This window comes from Dipodomys spectabilis, unplaced genomic scaffold (genome assembly GCF_019054845.1).
Source record: "Dipodomys spectabilis isolate Male_0828 unplaced genomic scaffold, ASM1905484v1 ptg000018l, whole genome shotgun sequence".
Taxonomy (NCBI): domain Eukaryota; kingdom Metazoa; phylum Chordata; class Mammalia; order Rodentia; family Heteromyidae; genus Dipodomys; species Dipodomys spectabilis.
Genome location: NW_024870695.1, coordinates 10062963 through 10075302, shown reverse-complemented (window position 1 = coordinate 10075302; position 12340 = coordinate 10062963). Strand labels below are relative to the sequence as shown.

General features: G+C 53.3%; 1 protein-coding gene across 7 annotated transcripts in view; it reads left to right on the top strand.

Annotated features, from left to right (window-relative positions):
• The window catches only part of Arhgap27 (Rho GTPase activating protein 27), a 31179-nt gene extending 22001 nt beyond the window's left edge, over nt 1–9178 (top strand). For all 7 annotated transcript variants that reach the window (XM_042673693.1, XM_042673692.1, XM_042673696.1 and 4 more), the window contains 15 exons: nt 776–1213; nt 1473–1655; nt 1872–1952; nt 2029–2112; nt 2356–2423; nt 2668–2758; nt 3266–3370; nt 4866–4964; nt 6255–6360; nt 6501–6623; nt 6701–6799; nt 7139–7216; nt 7311–7445; nt 7559–7664; nt 7786–9178. In XM_042673693.1, coding sequence (XP_042529627.1) covers nt 776–1213; nt 1473–1655; nt 1872–1952; nt 2029–2112; nt 2356–2423; nt 2668–2758; nt 3266–3370; nt 4866–4964; nt 6255–6360; nt 6501–6623; nt 6701–6799; nt 7139–7216; nt 7311–7445; nt 7559–7664; nt 7786–7963 — 1974 coding nt within the window. In that variant the 3' untranslated portion in view covers nt 7964–9178. The remainder of the gene's footprint in view (nt 1–775; nt 1214–1472; nt 1656–1871; nt 1953–2028; nt 2113–2355; nt 2424–2667; nt 2759–3265; nt 3371–4865; nt 4965–6254; nt 6361–6500; nt 6624–6700; nt 6800–7138; nt 7217–7310; nt 7446–7558; nt 7665–7785) is intronic.
• The last annotated feature ends 3162 nt before the right edge of the window (nt 9179–12340 follow it).

Genomic DNA, 12340 nt, shown 5'->3' with positions numbered 1-12340 from the left:
TATTTTATTATTGTTAGTAAATAAAAATATAATTGTCTCGTTCATCTCTGGCTCTACTTCAGGAAGAACTTTCAAGAACATTTCTTTAGGGATGGTATACTTAGAGGAGGAGTCCAAAGGTCTAATTCCTCTAAACAACTAATGCACTGCTTATAAAATGCTGTGACATAGAAACACGTTTGGGGGGAGAATTAAGAGGATGGCACATGAATGGAGGGAGGAAGGGTGAGGAAATGCAGTCATATCCAATGTACATATGTAAAAAGTGAACTATGAACTAGGATAGGGATGAGAGGGAGGGGGAGATAGGGTAAAATGATGGAAGGGATGGCATTGAGCAAGATGCCTGTACTCATAACTTAATACATGGGATTGTAACCTCTTTATACAAGTACTTAATACTTTTTAAAAAAGAATATTTCTTTAAGACTGGAATGTGACTCAAGTGGTAGGACTTCTCCTGCCTGGCATATGCAGTGCCCTGCGTACCACCAAGAAAGAAAGACTATTTTTATTTATTTCACTTTTGGCAGCACTAGATCTTGAACTAGAAGTCTTGCTTGTTAGGCAGGTGCTCTACCACTTGAGCCACGCCCGTAAGCCCACATTTCCTTCTTTATTCTATAATTTCTGGAATGAGCATAGCAGACATTTTACACCCTGGGAAACCATGGCGGAGACGTAATGGAACTTGCTGAAGGTCATCTGGTGACAAGTGGCCAGTGGGTACTATGTGATTCTGGAACTGTCCTAAAGTGTCCTTGGCCTCCCCCAGGTGGATGACCCCCCGGAGCCTGTGTATGCGAACATAGAACGGCAGCCCCAGGCCCCTTCCCCGCATGTAGCTGTGGCCCCTCGCCCCAGCCCAGTGTGGGAGACGCACACAGACGTGGACACCGGGCGCCCCTACTACTACAATCCCGACACGGGCGTGACCACCTGGGAGTCGCCCTTCGAGACGGCAGAGGGCGCCACCAGCCCGGCCACCTCACCGGCCTCAGTGGGCAGCCAGGAGAGCCTGGAGACTGAGTGGGGTCAGTACTGGGATGAGGAGAGCCGCAGGGTGTTCTTCTACAACCCGCTGACGGGTGAGACGGCCTGGGAGGAAGAGCCTGAGGACGATCCCGATCCCGAGGACCACCTAGAGGACCAGCCCCAGGAAGAACTGGAGATGCAGCCCTGCCTGAGCCCCAGTGGCATCAGGAACCAGAGGGTGAGGGGCGGGACTGAGAGGGCAGGGCTGTCCCTTTAAGGGGGTGGGCCTATCTGGGAGCACCTCTGACCCCGCCTCCTGCTCAGGACTAGGAATGGAGGAGGGGTGTGGCCAGCATGGGCGGGGCCTGGAGGGCGGGGCTTCTGAGCATCTCTGCTGTCTCAGAGGAATGAAGCAAAGGGTATATATAGTACCAAAAGGAAGGACAAAGGGCTGTGCAGGCACTGACAGCCATCTGACTCCATCTTGATTCCCGCAGCCCCCCACTCCTGAAACAGACTACCCCGAATTGTTAACCAGTTACCCCGAAGAGGACTATTCCCCCGTGGGCTCCTTCAATGAGCCCAGCCTTGCCTCTTCCTTGACTGCACCTCCTGGCTGGTCCTGTCATGTGGGCCCGGACAAGCAGATGTTGTACACGAACCACTTCACCCAGGAACAGGTAGGGATAGCATTGGCAGATGGACCCAGACAAACATGAGGTCACTGCTTAGGACATCTCCTTAAGACTCTAAACTACAGTTCCCAGGCCAGCCCCAAGCTACCCAAGACAAAGTCACCTGTACTTGTCCTTGGTACTGTCAGCCTCTGGTAAGAGGGAACCTTTTCCTCCTGTCATGAGCTGGGCTGGGTGCCCTGACCATCCCTGTTCCCACAGTGGGTCAGGTTGGAGGACCAGCATGGGAAGCCATACTTCTACAAGCCGGAGGACTCCTCTGTGCAGTGGGAGCTGCCCCAGGTAACCAGCTGGGGAAGGAAGAGCACTGGGAAGAGCCAAAAGGGCCATTGCTATATGACAGGATCTTGTTCCTCAGGTCCCTGTCCCTGCCCCACGAAGCATCTGCAAATCTAGTCAAGACAGTGACACCCCAGCCCAGGCCAGCCCTCCGGAGGAGAAGGTAGGGAAAGGCAATGAACGCCCTAGCAAAACAGCCACAGAGAAAATGGGGGTTTTTCTGGAGACAGGTGGGATATACCTGCACCAGCACCAGACCCCAGAGTTGGAGGAGCATGGAAGCTAAGGGGAAGTCTCACCTCCAGAGGGCTGTGGAGACTCCTCTCCAATTCCCCCTCATCTGGTCTGTGCCCCTTATGGCTCACCCTAGGGACTATTGCCTCTTTCCCCCTCTTCTCTCTCTTAGATCAAGACTCTGGACAAGGCAGGGGTGCTCCATCGCACCAAGACAGTGGATAAGGGGAAGCGGCTCAGGTGAGTGCTTTAATGGTAATGTTCACTGAGCACTTCCCCCATGCTAGGCTCTTGAGTCCTCATTGGATTCAAGGCACCAATAGCAGTGACTTGCCCTAGGTCTTTTGGCTACTAGCTACTAGAGATGGCAGTTCAGCCCTCCCACACAGGTGCCCCAGACAGAATCCTGAGGCTCTCTGCCCTGCATCTAGGGGAGAAAGAGCTCTAAGCCCAAGACCCTATCCCCACTTCTTCACCCCACCAGGAAGAAGCATTGGAGTGCCTCATGGACCGTACTGGAGGGTGGTGTCTTGACCTTCTTCAAGGACTCAAAGACCTCAGCTGCAGGCGGCCTGGTAAGACCTATCACAAATCAAGGACCATGCCTCTGTTCTTGGTCTGATCTGAGCCAGGAGAGGCTAGTCTGAGAGAATCAAAGGATCTGGACATTGGTAGGGAAGAGGTAATGACAGCAGATTCACTGCTAAACAGCTGTTCCACTCACCCTGGTGCTGGGGAACAATCTTTGAGGCCAGCTTCAGCCTGGAAGGTGGAGAGGTTGAGGCACCTGCTCAGAGGATGAGACTGGGCTCCTTTCTCTTTCCCTCCTTAAGTGGGCAGGTAGCAAGGACAAGTGTGCCAGCAGGCTCTGGGGCTAAGAAGCACCAGGGTCTTGGGGTTCCAGCAACCCTCAGGCCCTCAGTAGATCTGGGAAGATCTACTGTCCAGCCACACCAGTGACCCCAGCCAGACCTTGGACCAGCCAGACCTTGGAGTTGGCGAGTCTGGCAAGTCAGAGCTAGGGTGCTGGAGCAGCTCCATCTGGGCTCAAGACTCTCACACTGTCTTGTTTTTCCTGCCAGAGGCAGCCCTCCAAGCTCTCCACCCCTGAGTATACAGTGGAGCTGAAAGGAGCCTCTCTCTCCTGGGCCCCCAAAGACAAATCCAGCAAGAAGAATGTTCTGGAGGTGAGTGGTGATGTGGGGGTGGGGGGGAAGGAGGGGAGAAACAAAAGAGGAGAAGGGGATTACTATGGCCTGAGACAAACCCCAGAAAAGGAAATCACCTGGGGAGTGTGTGGGTTAGAATACTCAGGGCTGAAAATCATACTTTTTTTTTTTCTTGGTGCCCATTCTAGGGGTTACAGTCAGCACTTTGATGCTTTCCCTGAGCTTTTTTTTCCCCCTCTTTTTTTTTTCTTTCTTTTTTTTTTTTTGTCAGTCGTGGGCTTGAACTCTGGGCCTGAGCGCTGTCCCTCAGCTCTTCAGCTCAAGGCTAGCACTTTACCACTTGAGCCACAGTGCCACTTCTGGCTTTTTCTGCTTAAGTGATGCTGAGGAATCAACCCCAGGGCCTCATGCATGCAAGGCAAGCATTCTACCACTGAGTCACCTTCCCAGCCCCTCCCTGAGTTTTTTTGATCAAGGCTAACACACTACCATGTGAACCACAGTTTCACCCACTTCCAGCTTTCTGAGTGCTTATTTGGAGATAAGAGTTTCACAGATTTCCTGCCTGGGCTGGCTTTGAACCATGATTTTTATATCTTAGCCTCCCAAGTAGCTAGAATTACAGGCACCACTGGCATCCAGATCAAACTCATAGGATGCTTCACTGCTTCAACCATGCTTCTAGCCCTCTTATTTTTTAAGGTAGTTGAAATAGTATCCGATTATAATTTTAATACTTAGGCGTTAGCCAAAAGACAGTCCTTTTATTCCAGAAGTTGGTCATGTATTCTTTAGCATGAAGTGTGCTATGAGAGGATGTACTGCCCAGTTTCAAGGGAGGGGCACATTGGGGTTTCATGACCTTACAAGCAGGGGCAGTTCTGCAAGATCTGTCCTCAGTGTGTGCTTTCAGTTCTCTTCGTTATCATTCCAGCAGCCAGGGGCTCCCATGAGAACACCTGTCACTTGCCTTTTTCTTCAGCCCAGGGCTCTGGGTGAGGTCTGCCATACCCTGTGGCAGGAGTGGAGTGATGAAATTGAGCCCTACAGAGCTGTGTTCCATCACTCACGGGCTGTGTGCCCACGAGGAAATTGCTAAAGCTCGATGGGTCTCACACTGCTCATCTGTAATAGAAATGCTCTCACCCGCTGTTAGAAAACAGGATGAAGACTTGGGCCTGAAGGGAGGCCTTTATTCCATTAGATTCTGAGTTCCCTGGAGGCACAGGTTACCTCAATCTACACACACACACACACACACACACACACACACACCCTCTACACACACACACACACACACACACACACACACACACACACACACACACACACACACACACACACACACACACACACACACACACACACACACACACACACACACACACACACACACACACACACACACACACACACACACACACACACACACACACACACACCCTCTCTCCCAATCCTATCCCCAGGGTAGACCCAGGCAACCAAAATGACCCGGTAATTTGTGTTCCTCCAGCTGCGGAGCAGAGATGGCTCAGAGTACTTGATCCAGCATGACTCAGAGGCCATCATCAGCACCTGGCACAAAGCCATCAGCCAGGGCATCGAGGAGCTGGTAGGCAGAGCCTGGACCTCTGGGGCTGATGGGGAAGGGGTAGACAGACATTATTGCAGAATCACCCCACCCATTGTGGGAAGGGACCTCTGTTCCTGCGTCAGAAGTTACATGGCCCCAGAAGTGTCCCTGCAAGTGTATCCCCACTAAGGCTAGTGTGGCTGAGGGATTGTAAAAGAAAGGGCCTTCAGTTACATTTGTGAGTCAGTCCTGGGGTTGACCTCCCAGGAGGACTCCACCAAGGGAATGCCATGGGAGAGGAAAGCAAACATTGAGGACCAGCCTTAGGCCAGAAAGACAAGCTAAAACTAGAATATAAAACTCAAAAGATAGCAGGTGGCAGGTCAGTCACACTTCTAATCTTAGTTAAGAAACTGAGATCATGAAGATCACAGTACAAGACCAGCCCAGGCAAAAGGAATTCACAGACCCCATTTTAGCCCATAACTGGGGGCAGTGGTACATTCTTGTCATCCCAAGCAACATGAGTGACTAAGAATCGGAGGATCAAGGTATCAAACAAGTCCTTGAGACTAGGTAGCACACACCTGTAATCCCAGCAAAAATGGGTATGCAGATCAGAGCACAGGCCCTCACCCAAACATTAGGGAAAACCAAATTCTAAAATTAGATTAAAAAAACAGGGTTGAAGGCATGGCCTAATGGTGTCACAATGGCCTAGCAAGTATGAGGCCCAGTCCAAACGCCAGTATCTTAAAAGAATTGAATTCAGATATCTACTTTGGTATGTGTAGATGTGCCAGGATTTGATCCCTTAACTCCGGGCTATTTGCAAGCATGCTAGACAAGCTCATTAACTGTCCCTGAGCTGTACCCCCAGCCCCAGGAGTCCACCATTATCCATTACTTCAGTAGAGATGGAACAGGCTCTCTTGATGACCGTTTGCTTGGCAATTCACCTGGCACTTTTTGAGTCTCTCATCCCCTGTAAGCTAACCTTGGGTACAGCTGTGTGACTAGAAATAGAATTCCCTGTGCAAAAGTAGACATCCAAAACGTCCAAATGGAAGTGAAAACTCACGAGTTTGGGCGTCATGGTGACTGGAAGCCAATCTAGTGGAGTGAGTGCCCCTCACAGGAAAATGGAGCCAGAAACAGGGAGGGGTGGAGGTGGCCAGGATAAGAAAGGATGGGGGGAGGGAGGAGAGACTCCACCCCTAAGGCTTGGCAGCCAAGGAGGGGAGGGGAGAAAGGGCACTTCGGATCCCCTCCCTGGAGGGACAGACCCCAGCGGGTCCCAGATCCTCCCCCTGAGGCCCCTCATTCCAGTCTGCAGACTTGCCCTTGCGGGAGGAGAGCGAGACTAGCAGCGCAGACTTCGGCTCCAGCGAGCGCCTGGGAAGCTGGCGGGAAGATGACACGGGGCCGAGTGCAGGTGTGCGGTGGGGCAGTGGGTGGGCTGGGGTGGGTGAGTCCCTTCTTGGGGGCAGGAGGTGATGCCCTGGGCTGGGGCCTGCTGGGACCCCAATGTCACCAACTGACTGGGTCTCCTGTCTCCCCTTGGGCGGGCGGCAGCCTCTCTGGCGCTGAGCCCCGGGGGCCTGGAGAGCGACCTGAGCCGGGTCCGGCACAAGCTCCGCAAGTTCCTGCAGAGGAGGCCCACGATGCAGTCGCTGAGGGAGAAGGGCTACATCAGAGGTACCCGGGGCTCAGGGGCGCGCGGCACGGGGCGGGGTGGGGGGGCCGGCGGTGCTGACCATCCTCTGTCCCCCCAGACCAGGTGTTCGGCTGTGCGCTGGCCGTGCTGTGTGAGCGGGAGCGGAGCCCAGTGCCGCGCTTCGTGCAGCAGTGCATCCGCACCGTGGAGGCCCGGGGTAGGCTGCGAGCGGACGGGAGGGCTGGGCAGGGCATCGGGCACCGTGATGGCCTACTTCCAAGACCTAAGGCTGGCACAAGGTAGAATTTAAAGAGAACTGGCTCACGCTGGCTGAGATCTGAGGGTGGCAGTTTGAAATCAGCAAAGTCCAATTATCCACCAGAAAATCGGAAGAGGCGCTGTGGCTCAAAGTGGTAGAGCACTAACTAGCCTTGAGTGGAAAAAGTTCAGGGACAGCGCCCAGGCCCTAAGTTCAAGCCCCACTACCGACAAAAGAAAAAAACTGGGATGAGCACCTGGGACGAGCTCCTCTCTCCCGGCTCTTCTCTTTCCCCAGGACTGGACATTGATGGGCTGTACCGCATCAGTGGAAACCTGGCCACCATCCAGAAGCTGCGCTATAAGGTGGACCATGGTGAGACCCGGCCCCACTCCCCACCCCAGCACCTGAAAGCCCGCAGGGTCGCCGACCTTCCCTTGACCCACTCTTCCCTCCTCCCTGGTCCCAGATGAGCGCCTGGACCTGGACGATGGGCGCTGGGAGGACGTCCATGTCATCACCGGCGCCCTGAAGCTCTTCTTCCGGGAGCTTCCCGAGCCCCTCTTCCCCTTCTCCCACTTCAGCCAGTTCATCGCGGCCATCAGTGAGCAAGCAGAAGGAGAGGGGGAGAGGGGGGACGGGAAAAAAGGGGTGAGTGGAGCCGGCCAGCCCCTTCCACCCACCGGCCTCCCGGTCCTTTTGCGTCCCCTCCCCCAGAGCTGCAGGACCAGGCCCAGCGCAGCCGCTGTGTGCGCGACCTGGTGCGCACCCTGCCCGCCCCCAACCACGACACGCTGCGGCTTCTCTTCCAGCACCTGTGCAGGTGAGGGGGGGAGGAGGAGGGCAGGGGAAGGGGGCGGGGCATGGCTGGATCCTCCCTCCCCTTCCCCCTTCCCCCCTCTACATCAGGCTTCCTCCCGCCCCATCCTCCCTCGCCTCTGCAGGGTGATCGAACACGGCGAGCAGAACCGCATGTCGGTGCAGAGTGTAGCCATTGTATTCGGGCCCACGCTGCTGCGGCCCGAGACGGAGGAGGCCAGCATGCCCATGACCATGGTGTTCCAGAACCAGGTGGTGGAGCTCATCCTGCAGCAGTGCGCCGACATCTTCCCGCCGCACTGACCGCCGGACGTGGCACGCAGGACGACGACTGTGGTCCTCCGCCTCAGGCTGGCAGCTAGAGGCCCGGGAGGCTGGAGGCTGGACTTCCTCTCCAAGACCCTCTGTCTCCTACCCAGGCGCAGGCGTGGCGGTTTCTGTAGCTCCCGGGTAGGAGGGTAGGGCGACCCCTGGTGGGCAGTCCGTGAAATGTGATTCATTCCTCCCCCCCCCAGCCACCCATCCCTAATATTGAACTCATTACGTTCTGATCTTTATTACAGCGCCACCTACTGTGCAAGTGAGAGAATGCAAGAGGGTTGGGTAATAAGCTTTTTTTGTTTTTGTTTTGTTTTCTGGGGCAGCCTGTTGGGAGGAGGAATTTGGTGAGGGGCTTCTGGGTTTTTACCAATTCAGGCCTTCATGAAGCACCTAATAACATGCCTGCTGCAGGCCAGCCCAGGCAGAACTTGACCCTGACCTTTGGCCTAGGATGCTGCTGAACCTGCCTTCCTCTGGTCTCAGGAATGACAGACTTTCCTGGGCCTCCTTCCCTAAACCACCGGTTTTGTCTACAAGGGTTTTTTTTTTTTTTAAACATCCACTGGATGTGTACCCTGTACCTATCACCTTGCTACACGAAGGCATGTCCTGCCTGGCCAAAGAGGGAAATTATAATCAACTTTTATTTCTTTGGTGGAGTGGTAGCACTTGATCAGAGTCCCCAACCCTATGAGCACCTTGGCTGTCATAAGCAACTGGTGCCTTCCTTGCTGTGAAGAGCCAGGCAAAGCCTGCAGAGTGGAGACAGGGGGGATAGCTTCAGGAAAGGAGGGGGGAACAGCAGAGTCCCTTCCCTCCTTTTAGACAAAGCACCTCACTTGAGGATCTCAGCCCCCGGCTCCACCCCTTTCATCAGTTCAACAAACAATAATACCTGATATTTATTGGGCTTTAGCACCATGCCACACAACCTACTTGGGTGATCCCATTTGTTTCTTAAAGTCAGTATTTATTGTGTGCTCTCATGCACCAGGCACTATGCTCTGGGGCAGGGGTACTACACATGCCTGCTGCCCTGACAGGGCTTAGGTTCTAATAGACCCCCAGCCTACTCTGATGCCAGCAGGACTGGGCAAGAGAACAAATGGATGCCTCCTATCGGTTTTTTTTTTCTGCCTATTTAAAATCTACAAATCAAGCTAACAACTGTTCAATAAAATATGTTCTATTCTCCTACTCTGGCAAATGTACATGGATAAGGACCTGCAGGGCCAGGTTGTAAATCAATTTGACTTTTCTGTGATCTATACCCAATCTGAGAGGTAGAAGAGTTGGGTGTACCATCTGCTTTTACTTCCATCTTCCCACCTGCAGAGCTGTCCTTCCCCAAGGTGAGACTCGTGTGCAGACAGGTAATGCTTTAGTCCAAGAGTGTAGTCATCTGGTACCTCATCCCCTCCACTGCCACTTGCCACCTTCTAGTGACGCCTGAGGAAGGGGTCTGGACCACTAGGTCGGGGACTTCTGCACTAGTTGGTATGGCTAGTCTGATCTAAAAGGAAAAGTCCAGCTTTGAAGAGGGCTTATACATTTTTTACCTTGTGGGGAGAGTTGTAGATCAAGTTCCACCCTGGAGCCCTCTCTAGCAGGAGAGCTATGATGGGGTCTCTGGTCACTCAAGGCTGTGAGCAGATGACTTCAGCATATTAGGACAAGAGCTAGGAAGAAGCAGGATGCTCTGAAGGTGTTAGGACCCAAGATGCCTCTACCAAAGCCACCTTGGAGGCAAGCAGTGGTTCCCCACCATGCGAGGAATGAAGGGGAGGAAGTCTAATCTGGAAGAACAGAGGCAGGAAAAAGAAGAAACTCTGAAAGAAGAGCATTACGACTGGAGCCCAGAAAGCACAAGGGTAAGGTGATGCAGGAGAGGCTGGCAAAGGACTGAGTGGGGCCTGTTACATGGACATTGGGTCAGCAGCACAAGAGGCTGGAGCGCCCTTTGACACTGCCAAGCTCTCTGTGGGCAAGACATGTAGCAGCAAGCAGAGACATCCTAGAATTGTCACATTGTCAGCAGGAGAATCCTAGAAGTCACCTGCCTCCAGTGAGAAAAACTAGAGAGTTCTCACCAGGAAACTCACCCAAGATCACATGATGAGCTCATCTGTTTCTCAAATATTGCATGCTCTATCCTGCCTCAAACCCTTTGCGTTTGCAAAGCCTGAGCACCTACTGTGTATTCCATTGGAAATATGAAGCTCAGTCATGCGTCCAACACTTCTCACCCATGGTGAGAACACTGGATTTTGTCCGAACACAAAGATAGCACAGAAATAGAAGCTGCCCCCTGGCAGTTCTGTCTGGTTGGGAACAATGTAAAAAGGATGGACGATGACACAGTTGGTAAGGGGTCCCCCATGACAAATACCCTAGGTTGTCGGGCATCTGGTTTCAGCCAGCCCTGAGGTCCTTGGGCCACCTGCCTGCTAACTCTGGGGAGACACATGAACTGCTCAGCTCACAGGCCTCTACCAATCCACCTGCTATTTCTCCTCTGCCCAACATACTTTTCACTACCCCTAAGGACACTCTGGGAGCTCTGGGAGCCTGCAAGTCTCCCTCATGAGTTCAGTTACTGCTCTCCTAAGTTCCAAGGACAAAATCTACCAGCTTGAGGATGACTCTGTGTGGATGGCTGCCAGACCCCCTCAAATGCATCCTGCAGACAATGAAACCAAAGCCAGCTCCTCCTCCTCCTCCTCCTCCTCCTCCTCCTCCTCCTCCTCCTCCTCCTCCTCCTCCTCTTCCTCCTCTTCTTCCTCCTCTTCCTCCTCCTCCTCCTCTTCCTCCTCCCCTTCTTCCTCCTCCTTCTCCTTTTTTGTCGGTTGTGGGGCTTGAACTCGGCCTGGGCACTGACCCTCGGCTCTTCAGCTCAAGGCTAGCGCTCTACCACTTGAGCCACAGTGCCACTTCCAATTTTCTGGTGGTTTATTGGAGATAAGAGTCTTACAGACTTTCATTGCCTGGGCTGGAACTGAGATCCTCATCCTGAGTAGCTAGCAATACAGGCGTGAGCCACCGGCTCCCGGCAGCCAGCTCTTCTTATTTCCAAGCATGGCATCGCCATCCACTAGCCCCTGCTCTTCTGCCTCCTAAATCACTTCCCGGACCCACCTCTCCCAATCCTCCATGGCTCTCTCATCTGGATGGCAAGAGCAGCATCCTCACCTTCCTCTCCTACCCCCTCCCTCACCCCCACCCTACAGCCATCTGTCCATATCACGGCCCTCTTCAGGCCCTATTGGAACTGTGCACCAGCAGGTCTCTGCATATCAGCCAAGGTGTGTGGCTGCAGCTTATGCCAGCATGCTGGAGGTTTGCCCTTAGTCCCTGTGAACTGGTCCTCTGCCCTCCTCCCTTTCTCCCAGCTTCCTCCTCCTCCAACTCCCCTTGACAATCTTTTTTTTTTTTTGCCAGTCCTGGGGCTTGAATTCAGGGCCTGGGCACTGTCCCTGAGCTTCTTTTTCTCAAGGCTAGCACTCTACCACTTGAGCCACAGTGCTACTTCGGCTTTTTCTGTTGATGTGGAACTGAGGAATTGAACCCAGGGCTTCATACATGCTAGGCAAGCACTCTACCACGAAGCCACATTCTCAGCCCTCCCTTTGACGATCTGATAGTTCTCAGCCTAAGACCAGATTCTATGGCCTGTCTATGGCCCAGACCCCCCCTCCCCACACCGCCTCCTCACTCCTCAGCAAGGCATCGTGGATTCAAACCTGGAGCCCACCATTTCCCTGCCTGATGATTCTGGGAAGCTGATTCAAGCCCTCTGTGTGCCATTCCTCCAGGTGGAGGCTGAGCATGCAAAAGCATTACCAACATCACAGGGCTCTGGGAAGATAACCTGAGATGAGGAGAGTGCGCACCCAGGAGAGCACTTGCCCGCCTGGTGCCTTTGGGCTCCTGGTTTCTGCGCTGCAGCTACACTGCAGAGCTCATCAGTGTTCCACTGTTCCATGCTCCCTCCTGCCCCAAGCCCTTTGTGCATGCTGTGTTCTCCTTTCAGTCTTCCTTTTGCTGAGTCACCTTTTAAGCACTGTGCTCTGGTAACCCTGCCTCACGCAACTCCTCCCAATGTCTAGTTAGGTCAGCTTCCTTGGATATATGTCATCAAAGAGCTCTAGATCTTTCTTTTTGCAATTTGTCAGTTTCCACTCATGTGTCATAATTACTGCTTCCTCACCTCCATGACTCCAGAAGTCCCAGGAGGCTAGAGATTTCGTTGGGGCTCACCTTTCTATACCCAGCACCTAGCACAGTGCCTGGGGGTAGTCAATAAATACGTGTGGATGAGCCAGTATAGACAAAAGTAAACGGCAAGAGTTCGAACCTCAA